General features: G+C 41.2%; 1 protein-coding gene and 1 long non-coding RNA gene across 2 annotated transcripts in view; one reads left to right on the top strand and one right to left on the bottom strand.

Moving 5' to 3' along the window:
* The window catches only part of LOC120405400, a 42,923-nt gene that overhangs the window by 5,822 nt on the left and 16,084 nt on the right, over positions 1-21,017 (top strand). Inside the window, exon 3 of the long non-coding RNA XR_005598543.1 lies at positions 14,651-14,849. This is a non-coding gene — a long non-coding RNA (uncharacterized LOC120405400). The remainder of the gene's footprint in view (positions 1-14,650; positions 14,850-21,017) is intronic.
* Positions 1,152-17,810, bottom strand: LYVE1 (lymphatic vessel endothelial hyaluronan receptor 1). The gene is made up of 6 exons (XM_039538996.1): positions 17,543-17,810; positions 11,104-11,266; positions 10,852-10,991; positions 4,325-4,606; positions 3,012-3,090; positions 1,152-2,293 (listed from the first exon to the last, which is right to left on the bottom strand). Exons 1-6 carry the CDS (start codon positions 17,625-17,627, stop codon positions 2,107-2,109), a joined length of 936 nt encoding a protein of 311 aa, XP_039394930.1. The 5' UTR covers positions 17,628-17,810; the 3' UTR covers positions 1,152-2,106.

The following is a 21,017-nucleotide window of genomic DNA, read 5'->3' as shown; positions in this document are numbered from 1 at the left end:
AGCCTGACAGAGCTACAGAGCACTTGTCCCCATTAAAATCATGGAATAAGTCACAACCTAAATTGGAATTAGGAATAAATGTAATTACATGTGGGTGAAATTCATGCTTGGGCCAAGAGCCAGCATTAAACCTATGTGCCACTTAAACCTGAATGGCTTAAGTGGAATTTAAGTGGTGCATAGCCCTTATGCTGGCACCATATGTGGGTAGAGTTCACTTTTGAGTTAATAATGATAGTATTGCTTTAAAAGCTTAGATAAGCATCTAGACCATTATATAAGCACATTTAGCTACAACGTGAGTGAGCTCAGGAAGATGGTGAGCCTGCCCAGAGTCTCACATGACATGGGCCTGAACTTCCTAAGTGACTTTGACTCCCCAGTGGCAGTTGTGTTCACTCAGCACCTCACAGGATAAGGCCCCATGTGATGAACACAAATCCTTCAGAAATGAAGAGGATATCCTGAATGGCAGCAGTGTTTTTACGCATTACCACTCCCTTACCGAACTAAGTAAGTCATATCCCGTGGCTTTCAAAGAGATGTGTTCTCACATCTTTTATTTCGACAGTTCCCATCTTGGCCAACCCACTGGGGATTGAACTAGGGGACATCAAAAGCTGAAAGCATGCACTAAAACTGTAACAGACTAATCTTTTTTGGCTTGAGCACAGAAAGGAGACCCTTGACACTCATTAGTAAATTACATTAGCTCATACTTTAAATGCTGCTCTATTTTCATTCTGTTAACAACCTGGATTACCAGGAGAACTCATGTTATTTCCTTTCAGACAACATGGTGCTAATTTGGGTACTGGTTATAGCAGCTCTATGCTAAAATGGCTGCCATAGCAGAAGATATTTTGTGATATGTCTTTCAAACTAATCTGCCTACTGAAGGGCATTTTTAACATGTACAGCAAATGTTATCCAAAATGTTTGTTAATAGAGCTATGTGGTACATTTGCTATTGTTACTGCAAATTCATGTTTAGATTATGCAACTTTTATGAAATTAACATAACCGTACCAGCCATGTGTTTCTGTCTCTTTTCCAAGTACAATATAATATTGAGGCAATGTGTACTGTTTGGATTTTCCTGGGAGGTAGTTTTCATGAGAATAATAAATAAAACAGATGTAACAAATAAATATATCTACTGTGATTTATTTTCTTATTAAATGCTGTAAACTTCCCATGCCACCGTTTCTTTTGAAAACACATTGAAATAGACATCAGAGACCTTTATGATACAGATTGTGATACAGTTTTAAAGTGTTTTTACTGTCAGTTATCTGAAGAATGATGCAGTCTTGAGTTTAATAAATAAAATTGTAAATTATGATACAGTGATATACCCAAGAAAATACTTCATTGTTGATTACATTATACTCAGTATAAATACCTTATTTATATTTATAGTAAATCTAAAAGTCCCCTTGTTTGGGAACTTACAGGCTAGGGGGCTGATCCTGCAACCCTTACCTGAGTAATCCCCACTCATGCCAGCAGTCCTTTTGAATGCAATGGGACTACTTGCCTGAATATGAATTGTCTGAACGAGCAAGGTTTGCAGGATCAGGTATTAACTATGGATGCTATTACATTAGCAGACAGTCTCCAGGATAGAAAGAAACATACATTTTATTTTAGATGTGTTGATCTGAATTTTATGCAAACAATTATACACTGTATCTCAATCAACAAGGCATTCTTAGACTTAGTTACTTCTTGTTAAGATGGAAAATGTTGAGTTGTGAGATGGTTGTTTTATTTTATTTTTAATATTAATATGAATAAGATACCATGTTTCTGCAAAAGAACATTTTATACCAAAGAGGAAGGGTAATTAATAGTCATAGAATGGTGATTGTACAAACATTTGAACTAAGAAATATGCATTCACCTTGCCAGTATTTACAGTAATATAATACCCTAGCTTTTATATAGTGCTTTTTCATCAGTAGATCTCAAAGCACTTTACAAAGATAGGTAGGTATAATTATCCCCTTTTTAAGATGGGGAAACTGAAACAATTTATAAATGTTTTGCTAATTCTGCATTCTTCATTTTAAATCTGTAAAACTAGCTGTTATATTTATCCTTTCAAACTTCTGCTTCCACACATTTTACTGTGGCCTCCGGCTTGGTTTGAGGCTCTTCTGCTTTTTTCCCATTATTCTTTGATTCCTTCTCAGGAGCATTGTCAACTGACTTAGTGTCGTTGATGACTTTGGCTTCAATCCTTTCTTTTTGGGGCTTCTTGTTTGAAAATGGGCAGGTTCTCTTGTACCTTTAAATAGAAATATTAAAGCAAATTAGAACAGAAACATTACCAGGAAGCACACATATTATGAGCTCTGAATAATCACAGAATAGATGAAATACAAAGTATCTAGAATTATCAACTGATCCTGCAAGTCATACTCAAGCAAAACTCCCACTAAAGCCGTGGGGATGCTGAATTGGTCCTGCTCCAATGGTCACATGGTTTTTAGACTTAGTTCTTAAATATTTTTAAATCAGACAACATATGCCAGAAGTAGCAGTACATAATGATGAAACTAGATGGAATGCAATTTCAGACATATGTAGCTTTTAGATTGGATTTAACAATCCATTGCCTTGAATGTCTGTCTACATCACTATATAAGCTTTACAAATGTTAATCTTTCTGAACACAACCATAATTCAAGAATAAGAATTCTTCTCTCAGGACTGGGATGGTAAAAAGGTACAAGAAGAAAAATATACTAACACTACAGCAAATACTTAAATGTGGACAGAGGAGCTGACATACAGAAATCACACACCTGGCACATGATTAATTGATTAAGTTCCTTCCTATGACAGGCATACAACTACAACAACAATAAAGTTTATTTGCAGAGCTACAGATACTCACATTTCACTCTTCTTTGTCATATGTTTTAATTACATTTGTACTATATACAAATATGAATATTTCATCATCCGTAATCTAAGAGTAAATACATTATGAAATAACTTACTTTCTGATATAGCAGACTGCAAGAACAGCCGATGCCATAAAGAAGGTGAGTGCCAGTACAAGGAGTGCAATGGGTACACCTAAAGATAAAATGATATAGATAACTGATGTGTTTATCTTGTTTATTTTTTAAATAGGCTGATTTAAGAACTAAGATTTTCTGAGAATTCATGTGCCTAAGGTCAGATTCTGGTAAAGGCAGCCTTGAGTAAGTGGCTCCAGTCTCCATGGAAATATCTAGTTCAAATTCACAATGACCTAAGCAGTGGCATCAATTGCACTCATTTTGCACACCAGCTGAGTGCAAGTTACACTACTTTGCCATTTGCACCCCGTACTTCTTTCATTAAAGTCAATGGTAATTTTGCCATTGAGTTCAAGGGGAACCACCTCAGGCTTGTTTGATATTTAGACTATCGTTTTTATCACTGTTGAATTTGAATTATAATCTCAAAATAATCTTTACTGTCTATTAAAGCAGGGGAATTTAGAGAAATACATCACTACAATGATTTTGTTCAGGTATATGGCATGTTCTCTTCTTCAGGAAGACATCCTATGTAAATTGTATGTGATTGCATTCAAAATATACATAGTCAAAGGAAAGCTTTTTTAAAAACACTTCAGTTAAGCATTGTCATCAGGATTATTAAACAGGAAACAAGGGATGAGCTGATGTTCTTTCCAGGCAGATAATGAATGCTGGATGAAAATTTCAGAGTCATTATCCATGGAAACATATTTATTGTAAAACCAAAGTGCCATGGTTTGCCAAAGATTTGTATCCAGACTGCTCTGTTAGCTATATAATCTACACAGTTGCATACATGCATATATTAGTCTACACCATATTTTCCAAGTAGTACAGTACAAGTTGAGGATCAGAAAGATATAGTGATTATTGGCATGTGAGATTTTGCTTTTGCTTTTTTTGTTTAACACTAGGTTTTGTGGGGGTGTTTGATAGCTCTATCCTGGCAGGTGTGAGAACCAATTAGGTTTTTCACTTGCACCAAGCATGTAGTGTATGTTGGTAAAATTCCCATTGACTTCCTCAGAAGTAGGAACAGAACTTATGTGGTAAAATTCCACTGATTCCTATTAAAAAGCTAATTTAATCCTTCACAAATATACTAATTAATTGTCAAAAGAAAAGGTGTTTCCTTTGTGTTACTAGTTTTGGCTTTGCAAATTCTTCTTCGGCATGTTACTCATGCATAACAATACTTGATTTTGGTTCTAGCTGTGCACACTAACCCACTACAAAACACTATTTAATAACTAGGGTACATATAAAAAAGGCATATGGTCTACCTCCAAATACAACACTATCGTTTGTAAAGGCAGCTCGGTTTCCATTAGGCACTGCCATCTCCTCTTCACTTTCCAAAGTAGTCTGTACTGTTTGTAAAATGGTTTCCGTTACACATTTTATGCGAAAGGTCTTCCGAGGTATTTGGGGTTTTGGTGACTCAGTAGCAGTAGGTATCTCTGTGATGCCCTGAGATGAAGCTGTTGCAGATGAGTTTACTTCTGGATCTGTTGCAGATAACAGGGTTGTACCTGTTTCTGGTATGCATGAATCAATCCAAATATCTGCAAAGGGGAAAAGGAAGTGTAATGAGTTGCACAGGGCACTATCGCAAAATTTTGCGCATACCTGAGGCAAACCACATATTGATCTATGGTGGATATTTTCAGAAGTTTTTCTGAGAGTTAGGCAGTGTGGTAATGAGATGACCACTACTCATGCCTATTGATACTAGAGTGACAAGGTGGGTGAATAATATCTTTTACAGGACCAATTTCTGTTGGTGAGAGAGAGGAGCTTTCAAAGCTTACACAGAGCTCTTCTTCAGGTCTCTGTGTAAGGTTGAAAGCTCCTCTCTCTCACCAACAGAAGTTGGTCCCATAAAAGATATTGTCTTGTCTCTCTAATATCTTGGGACCAACACAACTAAAACAACTGTGGATACAACTATTGATACTGTTTATTACTATAAAAGCAGCAAAGAGTCCTGAGGCACCTGATAGACTAACAGACGTTTTGGAGCATGAGCTTTCGTGGGTGAATACCCACTTCGTCGGATGCATGGCACCCACGAAAGCTCATGCTCTAAAATGTCTGTTAGTCTATAAGGTGCCACAGGACTCTCTGCTGCTTTTACAGATCCAGACTAACACGGCTACCCCTCTGATACTGTTTATACTATGTATTTATTCACAGAGGATTAGATTTAGCATGTCTAACTTTATGTATAACAGTAGTTCCAGATTACTCACCTGCTTAAAGTTAGGCACATGTTTAAATACCTTTCTTAACAGGGAACAAAGCCCACAAGTGTGACAAAACTCCTTTTACAATGGCATACAAAAGTCAAGATCCTTGTCAGAAAGAGCTTACAATATAATTTCCTGTGTTACACATGACAAGGAAACAAAACAAAATGGAGGGAAGAACTGAGTAAGAACACAGGTTATGTTGTCATGTGGTTACCCAGCATTTTGAGGTTCATTTACATCATTACAGGTGGTGCTATGAGCCCTGCCTTATTATCATGGTTATCCAATACTTCCCAGTATAAACCCCTGGTTTCACCTGCTTATAACTTTGCCAAACAATAACCATTTGGACAGAAATTTTACATGCCTGGTGTCGACCTCAGACTGATTTTTTTTCCAGCCAAAGAAGTTTAGCGCTTTCCAAGAACAAGATTAGAGGAAAATATGTTACTTTGTCCATGTCAAAACATTCAGGCAACCTTTTCTTTGAGAAGTTTTAATGCCTACATGCTTTGGAGCAGGGACTTGAAGTTTGGCAGTGGGGTTATATTTGTGTCAGGAATGTGTCTTTTTCTGTCCCCAAGAAAATCCATGCAAATTTGGCCAAGCTATAAACCTTTGAAAATCTGCAGTTTGCACATTATCCCAATAGGGTTGCCAAGTGTCCAGCTTTTGACCAAAATGCCCAGTGAAAAAGGGATCCCAGTGGCTCTGGTCAGCACTGCTGACCAGTCTGTTAAAAGTCCAGTCAGCAGCACAGCAGGGCTAAGGCAGGTTCCCTACCTGCCCTGGTTCCGTGTGGCTCCTGGAAGCAGCAGCATGTCTCCCCTCCGGCTCCTATGTGTAGGGGCAGCCAGGAGGCGCCGCATGCTGTCCCCGCCTCAAGTGCCAGTTCTGCAGCTCCCATTGGCTGGAAACCATGGCCAATGGGAGCTGTGGGGGGCGGGAGGGTGCCTGTGGACTGGGCAGTGTGCAGAGCCACCTGGCCGCACCTCTGCGTAGGACTGGAGATGGAACATGCCGCTGCTTCTGGGAGCTACTTGAGATAAGTGCCACCCTGAGTCTGCACCCCTCCCATGCCCTAACCCCTGCCCCAGCACTGATCCCCTTCCCACCCTCTGAACCCCTAGATCCCAGACCAGAGCCCCCTCCTGCACCCAGAACCCCTCATGCTCAGCCCCACCCTAGAGCCTGCACCCCCGCTGGAGCCCTCCCCCCCACATCCAACTCCCTGCACCATCCCAGAGTCCCCTCCTTCACTCCAAACCCCTCATCCTCAGCCCCACACCAAAGCCTGCAACCCCCAGCCGGAGCTCTCACTCCTCTGCACACCAATCCCTGCCCCAATTCCCCATCTCCCCTATAAGCCCCTTGGTCCAAGCCCAAAGCCCTCTCCTGCACCCCAAAATCCCTCATCCCTGGCACCACCCCAGAGCCTGCACCCTCAGCAGGAGCCCTCAGCCTCCCCCACATCCCAACCCACTGCCCCAGTCTGGAGCCCCCTCCCACACCCTGAATTCCTCATTTCTGGCTACACCCTGCAGCTCTCACCCCCTCCAGCACCCCAACCCCCTGAGCCAGCCCAGTGAAAATGAGCGAGTGACTGAGGGTGGGGGAGAGCAGGTGACAGAGGGAGCAGGGATGGAGTGAACGGGGGCAGGGCCTTGGAGAAGGGGCAGTGCCTTGGAGGAGGGGTGGGGCAAGGGTGTTCAGTTTTGTGCGAGTAGAAAGTTGCCAATCCTGTAGCCTAATGAGGGTTATATAAGCACCTGATCTGCAGGGACAGCCAGTAACTTACACAAATTGCATAAATGATGCCTGTAAAAAACTGCACCTTTAAAATTATAAGTGGAAAACTGGAATTCTGGGTAAGGCTGGAGTGAAAATGTGACTAATGAGGAATTGGTCATTGGTTCTTGCTGGTACTCTTACATAATCTGGAAACTATAAAGTTATCACTATATTAACCAGCTGAATACGTTATAGAAATAATGGGCGGAAATGACTTATGTACTGTTCTTAATACGAGTCCCAGGTGGGAAGTCTGATGACGCATTTTCATTCACAAAGTAAGAGGATAGATGACATAGAGTTTTACTTTTTTCACTATGGCCTTTAGGTGACTCTACACACTGCAGCTGGAAGGTCAAAATACAGCGAAATGAGCTCTTGCCAAATACTTCTGTTATAAGAGCTCTAGCAAGTGGCAATTTGGCCATTAAGATAAATGGTGATTCTTCATTCCCTAAGTTAAATAAAAATTGCTTCCTAATAGCATTTAACCTGCTTAATTTGCTCTACTAAATAATATGACAACAATGTAAAATAGTGACAATTCTCTGGATTTAAACCTGCAAAAGTAAGGAATTCAGGGTTAAAATTGCCACTTTGTCTTTACCCAGCTCATCTTATAGGTGTAGAACAATCCAAAATACTATACAGATAAAAAAAAAGCCACATTTTAAAAGAACAGTTCAAGCATACACAGACGTGATACAGCACATACAAAATCAGCGACATTAAAAAAGGGTAGCTGTTTAAACAAGACACAGTCTTAGCTAACCTCCCACATAGGTTCATAAACCCACACATGAGAGTTCTGAACTGTAGAGAAGGATCAAGTTTACCCCAATCACATCTTTTTTAATTGGACTGTTTAAGTGGCTAATCCACTTCTGACACTGTTGTTCCTATGGATCTATCCAAGGAGTACCTCCATCCTGGATTTTTCTCACATCACTCCTACTCCAACAAGGCTACTCATGAAGGTCATTAACAAATTTCTTCTGGCCATGTCTAATAGCCTTCTCTCTAACGGCCTCATCCTCAGTCTTTCTGCCACCTCTGACATGAATGATCTCTCAGTCCATTGTAATAGCCTCCCCTTCCTAGGTTGCCATGATTTGCTGGCTTTCCCCTTGCTTTCCAGCCACTCTTTCAGCATCTCTTTCACGTTTAGCTACTTTCCTCCACTGAAACCCTTCAGAGTTCCATACATAGTCCTCTGGTCTTCTCTCCTTACACATTGTGAAGGATGTTGGGCTGGTCTGTAATAATTTATGAATATTGGTTACTGGGGTAGTTACTGTATAATTATATTGGGTTATTGGAATAGCTACTTCATGAATGTATTGATTTAATGTAATAGCAGGGCTGTTAAGACACTAGCAGGAAGGGAACACAATGTCTTTAGATAAGTAACCTCTCGGTAAACATGGTGGATGTCGCTAAGAAACAATGCTAAGGTATTATGTTGCAAAGATGCTACATTATTTGCTCCAGCCCAAAGTTACACTCTGTTTTGGCCAGGCTGGGAATGGACAGATCCAAAGGACATGAAATGGTTAAAAAGTGAGTTGTTGGGAGAGGGGGAGCCAGTTGTCAAGAGCTGTTCCTGAGGAACAGGGTGACATAGACACCGGCCCAGCTGAGGAGGTATGAAGCAGTTGAGCCTTCCAAAGATTCCAGGGGTATGTTAAGCCTTCCATAAGAGAGCTAGGCATATAGACTGTTTGTGTTAAAATCCTTTTTCTCTTCTGCTTTGCTGCGTTTCTATTATTTTGTTTTAAGATAGTTGGCTAGTCACTGTATTCAGTGCCGGCCACAAGCTCCCAAAGGGAAGAATTGCTGGGGCCAAACCAAGGAACTGTAGCCCAGGGCCTGATCTATGGAGGGCAGAATTGTGGGATTCCACCTCAGAACAGGTAAGGAGGTCAGGCCTAACACTTGAAGTGTGATCTCAGAGAGACCAAGGAAGGGGGCCAGAGGTGCAGGTAGACCTGTAACCATGACACTCATATTCTCCCATAACTTCAATGACCCTTTCTACGATGATGGCACCTCCATTTCTTGCTCTACTCCTGAAGTCTCTTCTTTTGTCCAGTCTCAACATGTCTATCTCATTCGATTTCTCTTGCTGGATGCACTGTCACCATCTCATGGTCAACAAGTCAGAGCAAACCTTATCTCCTTCCTCCTTATCCTTCTCTACTACTGTTGACAATATTACCATTCTTTCTATTACTTAAACCAACAATCCCTAGGCCCTGTTTAACTCCACTCCCTCTTTCTCTCCCAAGACTCAGGCTCTAGCTAATCTTGATGTCTTTTTCACTATAACAACTCCAAAATCATGGGTGGCATGGGCATTGAAGGCTGGGGAAGGCTGAGCCTCCCCAAACAACCTTGCATGGCCCCACCCATGCTCTGCCCCCAGGCTCCTTCCTGCTTCCTGGCGCTGTGCTGAGGGGGGCTCTTTCCCCCACCCTCCCCATGGCCCCAGACTGGGGCTGGGGCTAGTGGGGGCTGGCCTGTGCTCCGGGATTGGTGGGGACTGTGCCATGCAACCACCTGGCACTCCAGGGCTGGGGAAGGGGGGCTGTGCCACCTACCCATCCATTTGGTGTTCAGGGGCTGTGGAAGGGGGGCTGCGCTGCCCACCCAGCACATGGGGGGGCACGCCCCTCACCCAATTGCCTGGCACTCAAGGGCGGGGGAGGGTGTCCCAGGACTGGGGAAGGTGATGGTGGCCATATGGGGGGGCTTTGGGCTCCAGCGGAAGGGGTGGGGCCTTGGGCAGAAGGAGCAGGCTGGGCCAGGGGCTAGCCTCCCTCACCCACTGCCCATCTCCAAAATCCATCATTCCTTCTCCCCACAGCTACCTAGATATTACTCCATTTCCTAGTTTCTCTCCACTCTTTCATCTCTCTCTTTCCAGGCCATTAAAAATGCTTCCATCAAAATCACTTGCCTTTATTGCTGTTTTTTCCACATTCCACCATTTCTTAGATCTAAAAAAGTTCAAACTCCTTCAATTTACATTCTAGGCTCTCCAAAATTTCTCTTTGCCCTCTGTCCTATCTTCAGTGGACATGTAGAGTGATCACTGTTTTCTTTATAACAGCCTTTAATATATCTGAAGACTTATCAGTTCCCCTCTCATCTTTTCCTTTAGCTTGGGTGGAGTCACTAATGTGACAATTTAATTTCTCCCCTTGTTACAGGACAGTATGAAGTAAAATACAAGGCTGTATAGATGGGGATTCTGGGAATATGTGACAATGGTGGCTTTGGAGTTCATTACCTAGTATGGACTTTAGCCAGAACAAATGTATTTTAATTTAGGTATTTTTAGATTTAATTTAGTTTGTTGGGTCATTTTTCTATTTTTGCAGTAAAATAATATATATCATGAAACTACGTTGTTGTTACAGAAGGAGTATCAACTAGCTATGCATTTGCATGTGTTTGAAATATTTTCACTGGCACAAGCATGACTGAACATACCTAAGGGCTTCGCACATAGCTGACTCCACATAACTGAATATAGTGAAGAAAACCTTATTCACGAACTTAATTACAGCATCATTTTATTAATTTCGGTGAACTAAATGGAACTTCTGTCCATCTAGCATCCTGCATTTAGCAACAGCTCTTTTAGAGGGGGAAGATACAATCCGCCATCTAAGACTAGAAAAAAAGCACTAACAACAATTTTTCTATGAAGATCTGAAATAATAAAACTAAATGTAAAGACTCTAGGTTTCATGCCTACTTACCTGAAGAATTGAAGCAGAAACCATGATATTTGCGGTCGAGAGGGACTTTCCAATCTGCTACTCCAGTTTTGTTCTGACCACATTTTGGATTTGGGACAACCCGAGAAATGACAAGCCATTTATCTGCCACCCATCCAAAGCTAGAATAAAAAGTATCAATCCCTTTAATGTTGGATGCGTTCACAAGCATATGGTTGTATGTAAGGAAATGGAGCTGCTAAACGCTGCTAGTAACTTACAGACTTCACGTACCTGCATGTTTCAAAGCCATGATTCCGGGCCTTCTCAACCTGGGTTTTGCTTGCCAGCTGTAACCCCAGCTGTCTACATGCACTTTCTGCTTCTGAGAAATTCAGTTTCTTTGGATGAGAAATTAGGGTTATGCCTGCGGTCCTGCACTCTTGAATGGTGAGATCTGTAAATTAAACATAAATATTCAAGGTTATTACCTTAGAATTTATTCTTTTATTTTAAGTAAGTGCCTGTGTGTGTAGTGGTGCATATTGTTGTTCACTTTTTAAGTTTTATGGGTATTAGGTCATTAGAGGAGTTACCTTCCAGTGGGAGAGTTAATTTAGCCTTTTATAAGAAAATAATCTGTTTTGATCACCCAAACAGTCTAATAGTTCAGAGGGTAAGGAGGACTTGTCACCATGGCTAGACTATGAAAATGCATATTTAAAAAAATTAATTATAGATGGCAACTTTGAGTCTGTGCCTGGGGGAAGCCATCTTGCTAAAGAGGATGTCATTTGTGACACATGTGCATGAGAGCCCCATGGGTGGGCTGGAAACCAGTTTTCCCACCTGCTTAATAATGTCTTAAAATAATAAAACTAGTGTTTATGATAAAACACCAGTGACCTCAGCATAGTGAGCTTCACACAGTGACAGGGTTACAAGGCCTGCCAGGGATGGCAAACATGGTTGGAAGCATGTGGAGTTTACTCACAAAAAGATGCCCATTAGAGGAATTTAGTAATTATTAATTTTGTCACCTCCACTCCGCTGAGCTGTAACTTTTTAGGCCATTGGGGAAACTCAGATACCTTTGATATCATTTTTAAAAAATGTAACAAGGTTCAAGCATGGGCCAAATTAAGTTACTTTACTATCTTTTACCAGAGGCACTGGAACAATGTGTATAGTGGGAGTGCTGAGAGCACCTGAACCAACCTGTAAACCCCAGATAGAATGGAAACCACTTTCAAGCCAGGGGGTGCTGCAGCATGCTCCCCTTCCCCTGCACCTCTAGTTCTAGCATCTGTGTCTTTTACACACGTTGGGGTAGAACCCCAGTTGTGTTGGGGCAGTGCTTGGCACAGCTGCTTGGCACAGCTTTATTCCATCTTTTTGTGCTCCTCCTGGGGCCAGCTAGCTGCTTCAAATTTCACCATGTTGCAACAGCCCCCAGTGGGCAGACAACAATTGCTGGCGCACAGTGGCATTTTGGCCACACCCACTACATCAAGAACTGGGAAGAGGTGGGCTAAGGCTGGTTATATCAGCCCTACACTACATTGGGATTCTCCTGTGCTGGCTTTAGAGCCCAAAGCAACTTTCAGGGGAAAAAGAGGGGGGGGGGCAAGATTTGGCTCTTTAGCTCCATGTACATTCCACCAGGGCCATAAGAAACAAAAAGCTGCATTTTTTATGTATAGTAGAAGACAAGCTAAATGAACAAGGAACAATACACTGTTCAATACACAGAACAAACAAGGAACATTGTAGAGACCAAACAGAATGAATATACAGTGGCAACAAAAAACCCAATAAAGAATCCAATAACTGCTTCTCAGATATCCCCTTAAGACTGTACTAGCCACCACCATGTATACATTTATGGTGGGAAGGGTGTGCCTGCGTACCATAGTGCTCAGCTCAGACAAGGAGAATGGTCTGATTCTGAAGAGAACGTAAATTTACCTTATAATGTCCTCTTGATGGCCAATATATCCTCCATTTGGTCCAACTCCTCCTACTTCAGTCAGCGCCTCCAGACCTAACCCACACTATTCTGTCTCCCCTTTTTCCTCCCCGTCAGACCCAGCTGTCTCCTGCTAGGCCTCTCCATGTCCCAGCTGCAGCAATGAAGATCCCACTCTCCTCTCTGTTTCTTAGGTCTAGTCCATCCTCTCCTTTCCTGTCTCCAGGGCCTGCTCCACACTTTCCCTCCTTTCATACCATTTACACGTGATCCTTTCCCACCTTTTCTGCATTCAGACACATTCTCTCCTGTCCTTACCCTCTCTGTCTCCAATCCAGGGATTTGCTCAGCACCTGTTAAAATGTGGCTGAGTAGACTTTTTAAAGTATAATAATGATGATAGAAGCTTCTTAATGACCAGTCTTATTAACTACCAGCCTTTATTTTCCAATCCTCAGAAGGACTTTGAGAAGTACAATGCAGCTTTTCAAATTGAGTTGAGCTGCTGACTGAATGGAACTTCCTGACACTTGACAAGTTGGCTGGATACTTGTAAATGCCTGACTGATGCATAATATACTCAAAAGAAATATTTTCATATGAGAAAAGCAGTCAACTAGATGTTCACCTGATGAATGGGAAGAAAGAAGATTCAGTATCAGAAAATGAGGGCTTAGTCGGAGGAAGGAAAAGAAAATAGAGTGAATTACAGATAGAGTGCAATTTTTAACCTGAAAAATACAAAAGAAGATAAAATGTAATGTGTACCTGAAATTAACATTTTTGAAACAACATGGAGAAGTAAAAAGCACCTTCTTGGACAGTTATCAGCTTTATTGTGAACTATAACTAGTTTTACAACATAAGAAAAAGATTAGAAGCAAACAGCAACCACCCAATCATCCTACCCTTTTCACAACTTCCTAAATCATCTCTTTGAGTCCTGTGATGAAGCAAACTGAATTTGTGTTGGCTACACAAGCTGCTCTTAGCTAGCCTCTGAGCTCGTCTGTACTTGGCTGGTCTAACAGCAAAAGGATATCTTCATCTTGAATCATATGTTGCACATTTGCAGGAGAAATCTACTTCATTAGAAGAACAGTGGAATTGATTGATTAGGAGAAATAAAATCTGAGAATAAGACAAAGATGGTGGGTGCAGAATAGAACAAAGGGACTTCAGTGGTTGTAAAGTTAGGGAGGCGCTTCTGCTTTAATGTGATCTAGTCTCTTTGCTGTTTTGGGAAACCGGTGCTGACGTCTCTGTGTTTTCCCCCAGATACTCGGTTCATATTGCGATGTCCTGTCCATGAGGTGCTGGGTGGATTCGTCTGTCTGCTTGTAGCAGAGAGGGACATTCTTAGGCTGCCGTGGTGAGAAGGATCTTTGCCTGCCGGAATTTTTAAGGGAGGCTAAGACTGTTAGGTACACAAATCCCATTAAAAGCAGCAAAGAGTCCTGTGGCAGCTTACAGACTAACAGACGTATTGGAGCATGAACTTTCGTGGGTGAATCGGATCCGACGAAGTGGGTATTCACCCACAAAAGCTCATGCTCCAATACGTCTGTTAGTGTATAAGGTGCCACAGGACTCTTTGCTGATTTTACAGATCCAGACTAACACGGCTACCCCTCTGATACTTGACACAAATCCCATTGAATTTCAACAGGAGCTGGGCATCTAATTTCTTTAGGTGCCTTTGAAAATCCCAGCCATAATTTGTTGCATAGGACCCTTCAGTAGATAAGAAAAATAAATCAGTTTAACATTGAAATCTGGTTGTTTACACAGGTAGAAAGAAAATTTCCTCTTTCCAAATTGTGACTAAATTCACATATAGAGACTGATGAGCTAATCCCTGTTGTGTTGCAGGAACCTGCATGCTAATAGCTATTGAGGACATAAACGAGAAGGTTGTCTTTGGCTGATTTTGAAGATGGAGGCAGAATCAGAGATGTCTGAGTTTCATTTGACACATGGCAGAAAGATTGCAGCTGGCCCTCAAGGCCTTTGGAAATGACACAAGCTACTATTATAACTAGCAGTTAAAGGTGTGCACCTAAAAGGATAGGTATGTGGTATTTATGACTAATACAGTGAGTTACATAACAAGGTTCATTTAGCTCAAGTGTAGTTTTCTCTGTATGGCACATTAACTAGTGTTTTCTCCCATCTTCCCTACCTCTTACTTATGGGTTAAGAGTTGTGTTGATCAAAAAAGACTTAGGATGCATTTTTCAAAAAGCACCAAAGTGACTTAGAAGCCTAAGCTCCATTTTCAAAAGTGACACAGGCACTTAAAAGCCTACATTTCACTGACAGTCAACTTTGAAAACAGAACTTAGGCACTTTTGAAAATTGTACTGTTATACTTTCCTTTGCCTTGTTAAAGATAGATGTCATTTCTGACAGATTCTGCTCCCCCTCAACTTACACATCTTGAGGGGAAATAGTCTTGCACTTGTTCTTTGGAATACCAAGTTTAGGGTGTTAGTTGCCGCTATTTTATTGGATGCTGCAGTACAGCAATGTTTCATACCTTCATCAGAATTAGGCTTTGGAGCTTCTGTGTTGTAGCTCCTCCAGAGAGATCTTTCTGACAGCTGCCACATGAGTTGGTGGCAGTGACTCTTATTCCACAAACAAATTTCTATGTGCATTTTTGTTTGTGTGTGCTGGAGCCACACAGGAAGTGAAAACGTCTGCTGGTGCTCTGAACCAGCAATTCTGTTTTCCTCTGGTGGAAAACTGGGATCCTTCCTTTATCTACAGTATGAAAAAGCCTGTAATTGATTTATCAACATCATGACACTGTGTCGTGTGACCAGCAGTATGAGCAGTAATTCACAAAGCTGCAGAGAAGAAACGGAAGCAGGAGCTAGTGCGTCCTATGAAATAAATTACAATGCTGACTCTCCCTTCTCACAGTTTGTCAGTCTCCCAACAGTCTTCCCCAATCACTATCTAAATGTAAGGGAGTTGATTGCTGACAATTGCGTATGTATAGTCATTTGCTTGTATGTGATAGTCCCATCTTCTGCTTCCATCATTTTAAGCAGCAAAGAGTCCTGTGGCACTATATAGACTAACAGGCGTTTTGGAGCATGAGCTTTCGTGGGTGAATACCCACTTCGTCGGATGCATGTCACCCACGAAAGCTCATGCTCCAATACGTCTGTTAGTCTATAAGGTGCCAAAGGACTTTTTGCTGCTTTTACAGATCCTGACTAACACGGCTACCTCTCTGATACTTGCTTCCATCATTTTGTCTTTTAAATTTTGAGCCCGCTGGAGCCAGGATTGACTTATTTGTGGTGCACATTCCCACTACCCCAGGGGTTCTTAGACTTTATTGCCCTGCAACCCCCTGCTAACACCAAAATTACTACATGACCTCAGAAGGGGAGGCTGATGCCTGAGCCCACTTGAGTCCCACTGCCCTGGGGGGGGGCAAAGCCCAAGCCCCACCACTCTGGGCAAGGAGGCCACAGCTGAAGCCCATGGGCTTCAGCCCCGGGCAGGGGCTGTAATCTGAGCCCTGCTGCCAAGGGCTGAAGCCCTCAGGCTTTGGCTTTGGCCCTGAGCAGTGGGCCTCGGGCGTGAGCCCTGGGCGCCAGCAAGTCTAAGTCAGCCCTGGCACACCCATTAAAATGGGGTCGCGACCCACAGTTTGAGAACCCCTGCACTACACAATCCACCGACAACTAATCAGCAATCTCTTTGCCAGTTTTCTTGGTGCAGTTACTCTCCTCCTTCTTGAGCTTCCCTCTCACCTCTAATGGTGGTCCTGCCAAGGCAGGTCATATTGGTGGAGGGGATATGTCCTCCTGATCACTGGGTTGTACTTGTTTGGTAGCTGAAGAGCAGACTTCAGCTTTCATGGCTTGCAAACCAAGTCCCCAAGTACTTTCTTAGAAGAAGCATTAACCACATAAAAATTAAACAAAAATATTTCAGAAGAAAATTATATGACTATTTGTTAATGGAATTATGATGCAACCATTGCATTTGAGAGCTATTTAAGGCAGATGCTCCTTTATTAATTCCTGAAATACACTGTCTTCCAAAAGTGGGAACTCCCAAGTGTTTGGGTTATTTTTTCCTTCCAACAGTAACCAGAGGCAGATTTCATTACCCATAAGCTGTACTTCCAGATTCATGCCTATGTCCCTGAGAATTTTGTTGGAGACTAGTATTCACTGTTATGATATTTCAAAATCAAAACAAACAGTTTACATTTAAAATAACATTTTTCTAAGGCACCCAATGACCAATTTCATGCATATTCTGCAATTAGATAACAGCTCAAAAGCTTTTGCTGTGGCATCTTCCAAAAAATTTGACATCTGGCCAGATTTTCACTTGCTACTAAAAATATAATCAAAAATTAAACAAAGTCTTGTGACACATTTGGACATTATTAAAAATGATTCAAATAATTAAATTGGGCATAAATATTCAGTGAAAGATATTCACAAGCAAGAATGTTACTGAAAAATATTCGCTTTTGCACTGATTTCTGAGAAATCTGTGGTTTCATATACCCTACAAATTATAGGTTACTTTAAAATATATACACATACAGAGTTATATATATTCACAGATATAATTATACACCTGCATATTTTATTTTCAAACACACTGATTTAGCAAATATCTTTTCTGGAAAAAAGAGAGAAAGAAAACCAATTTCCATCTATCTTGAACATATTTTTGGACATTGGGAAAAAGTTGCACATACTGAAAAATTGTAAGAAAACATACCTTTCACATTGAAAGAGCCTTGAGCAAGGAATTTCATAATCCAGACTGAGAACAAAACCAGGGTAACTCCAGAATAAGTTCTCATTATTATTAACACTAATAACAAATGAAAAAACTCAGGATAGGTTGTTGCCTCCGTTAAAGACAATGGTGTATTGCCAGTCCCCTTGTTGTGGGCTTTGAGATGACTTTCTTGACAGCTATGTATATGCCACTGTACTGATTCACCGAAAGAATGTCAGCAAGTATTTGTTGCTCAGCTAAAAAGGCATCTACTGGTCAAGGGCACTAGCTGGAAATACATGACGTCCCCAGAACATTTCACAGCTGGCTGGCTGGAAAATTCAGCTAATGCTGACTCAGAAAACATCCAGCTGAGGAAGGGAGATAATGCAATGTTAGTCTGTCAGTCTTATAAACAGTTTGCAAAATATTTTTTTCTTTCTATTCCTTTTGTAACTGTTTTTGATTAATTGGGTATCAGCTCATCACTCATGTTGTGCATTCATTTGTTAATCAACATGTCTAACCATTAGTACCGAGTACTGGCAATCAGCATTCTTGGGTTACAGTCCCAGCTGGGCTATTGATTTTATATGTGACTCTTGGGCAAGTCACTTAACCTCTCCATACCTAACATTCCCAATGTATAAAATGGGTTTAATAATGCAGAGGTTGATTGAGGCGTAGTTAAGTAAGGCACAGATTTGAGGATGGCCTACCTTGGGTGGGGAATAAGAGAATTTCTCTGGGCATTTTCCCTGGATTGTTCCATCAAGGCTGGTGGGGGAAGTTGAACATATTACTGAATGAGACTTTTGGTTCCCAAATGAAAACTCCCAATAAACCACCTGGCTCATGGAATGAAGGGGTCCTGCTGCCAAACCTTGGAGAGCTTGAGAGAGTCACAGCAGACATAAGCCTTCTTGCAGGGCCTTCCTGTGTTGAATCTAGATCCCTGGCATGAGTATGACATTTGTATGCCCCTTCATGCTTCGGCCACCATTCCAGAGGACATGCTTCCATGCTGATGATGCTTGTTTAAAAAAAAAAAGTTAATTAAATTAGTGATTGAACCCCTAGAGAGAGAATTGTATGTCCCCTGCTCTGTTTTACCTGCATTTTGCCATATACTTCATGTGATAGCAGTCTTGAAGGATGACCCAGCAAGTTGTTCATTTAAAGGATACTTTCATAGCAGATATGACAAAATGCAAAGAAGGTACCGATGTGAGATTTCTAAAAATAGCCTCAGCATTCGACCCAAGGTTTAAGAATCTGAAGTGCCTTCCAGAATCTGAGAGGGATGAGGTGTGGAACTTGCTGTCAGAAGTCTTAAAAGAGCAACACTCCGATGCAGAAACTACAGAACCCGAATCACCAAAAAAGAAAACAAATCTTCTGTTGGTGGCATCTGACTCAGTTGATGAAAATGAATGTGACGGGCTGCATTGCTTTGGATTATCATCGAGCAGAACCCGTCATCAGCATGGAAGCATGTCCTCTGGAATGATGGTCAAAGCATGAAGGGGCATATGAATGTTTAGCATATCTGGCACATAAATACCTTGCAATGCCAGCTACAACAGTGCCATGCAAACGCCTGTTCTCACTTTCAGGTAACATTGGAAATAAGAAGTGGGCAGCATTATCTCCTGTAAATATAAACAAACTTGTTTGTCTTAGTGGTAGGACTGAGTGGACTTGTAGGCTCTAATGTTTTACATTGTTCTGTTTTTGAGTGCAGTTACGTAAAAAAAATTCTACATTTGTAAGTTGCACATCCACAATAAAGAGACTGCACTACAGTACTTGTATGAGGTGAATTGAAAAATACTATCTTTTGTTTATCATTTTTACAGTGCAAATATTTGTAATAAAAACTAATATAAAGTGAGCACTGTACACTTTGTATTTTGTGTTGTAATTGAAATCAATGTATTTGAAAATGTAGAAAAACATCAAAAATATTTAAATAAATGGTATTCTATCATTAAGTGTGATAAAAAAAACTTCATGATTAATTGCAGTTTTAATCTCATGATTAATTGCTATTACTTTTTTAAATCATTGACAGCCCTAATAATTAGATTAGCAAAATTCTGTCCAGATTTGTTGCCATCTATGAGAGTTTTGCCTGACCAAATAGTGAGATCAAAAGGGTTTTAAACAAAAACATTTGTTACTGAAGTATTAAGAACCTTTGTAACAGTATAGAGTGTTAAAATGTGTGATTTTTCACAAGCTTTTGGAACCGCTAAAATGGAAATTAGAGAGAAAGAAGCTGCTCTTAGGACAGGGAAGCAAAATTAGAGTTTGTTCTTCATTTTAACTTATCTGGTATTAGGATCAGTGTTATGACAGACATATGTTTATTAATGGACATTAAACAAATAATTTATTAGAATATTTGGTCAGGAAAATTGTCAGCATCTGGCGCCAGATTTTTTAGAAGTGCTGAAGTTTCACAATAATATTTAGAAATGCTGACAAGCATTGCTAATCAGAGAACTTGCGATTTTTGTGAGAGTGACAATCTGAACATTCACTGGACTGTGTCACAAGACTCCAAACAGGGCTCTGTGGTGCTTGGTAAAGGGACCATGTGGGATGCACAAGGGTGAGGAGCAGTAGAGAGTCTCAGTTCAATACGATCTGTTTACAAACGTCAGGACCTTGTTTCAGGGTGCCAACACCACCTGAGGGAGAGATCAGTGTTTCTAGAGTAACAAATGGCCAAACAAAAAAGTCCAAACCCTTTACCCAGCTTCTCTCGCTGTATCACAGTTCTCTTGTGGCTTTGTCAGTCTTCACCCTTCTCAGAGGTATTATAGCCCCTCATTCTCTTTCTCTGGGAGTCCAAGTTCAGCTCTCACCTAAAGATATTCCAATCTTCATTCTTTTCCCTTCTCTAGGGTACAACAGCAACCCCTCCCCACTAGTCCCTAAGAGTAAAAGGGGAGCTTGTGCCCTCCCTGTTCAACAAGTACCAGCCTTAGGTCCTTAACAATGAAGGAAGCATTAGGTCTGAATCTGACCCCCAACTCTCTCTTCTCCTTCAAAGCTACTTCCTTTGCCTTGCCACAGCCATCACCCTTCCTTGGAACTTCATGTAACTTTTCACTGGCTTTTTCCCAGGCCTGCCTCTCTTGCTCTCCCTCTCTGTAGAGACACCCACACTAGGTCTTGCTTCTTCTCTGGTCTCTCTTTCACACAGGAAAAGGAAGCACCTTATATCCATGCCCCCCTTTCATATTGTGCATTGATGCAAGGCATACATCTCTCATCAGTGTTGGGAACTAGACCTAGAATTCCACTCTTGCATCACCGGAATGAGAGTGAAAGGGGCACCAACACTTTATACTTCTATTCAAATTACACAGTAAGCCAAGTGGAAGTAAGTGTGGAATGGAAACCTTAATTACTAGTTCATCATTAAATTGTTGTTATGGTTCCTAGCAAAAACCTGTATAGG

The sequence above is a fragment of the Mauremys reevesii genome, linkage group 4 (assembly GCF_016161935.1).
Source record: "Mauremys reevesii isolate NIE-2019 linkage group 4, ASM1616193v1, whole genome shotgun sequence".
Taxonomy (NCBI): domain Eukaryota; kingdom Metazoa; phylum Chordata; order Testudines; family Geoemydidae; genus Mauremys; species Mauremys reevesii.
This window is presented reverse-complemented; position numbering and strand designations above follow the sequence as displayed.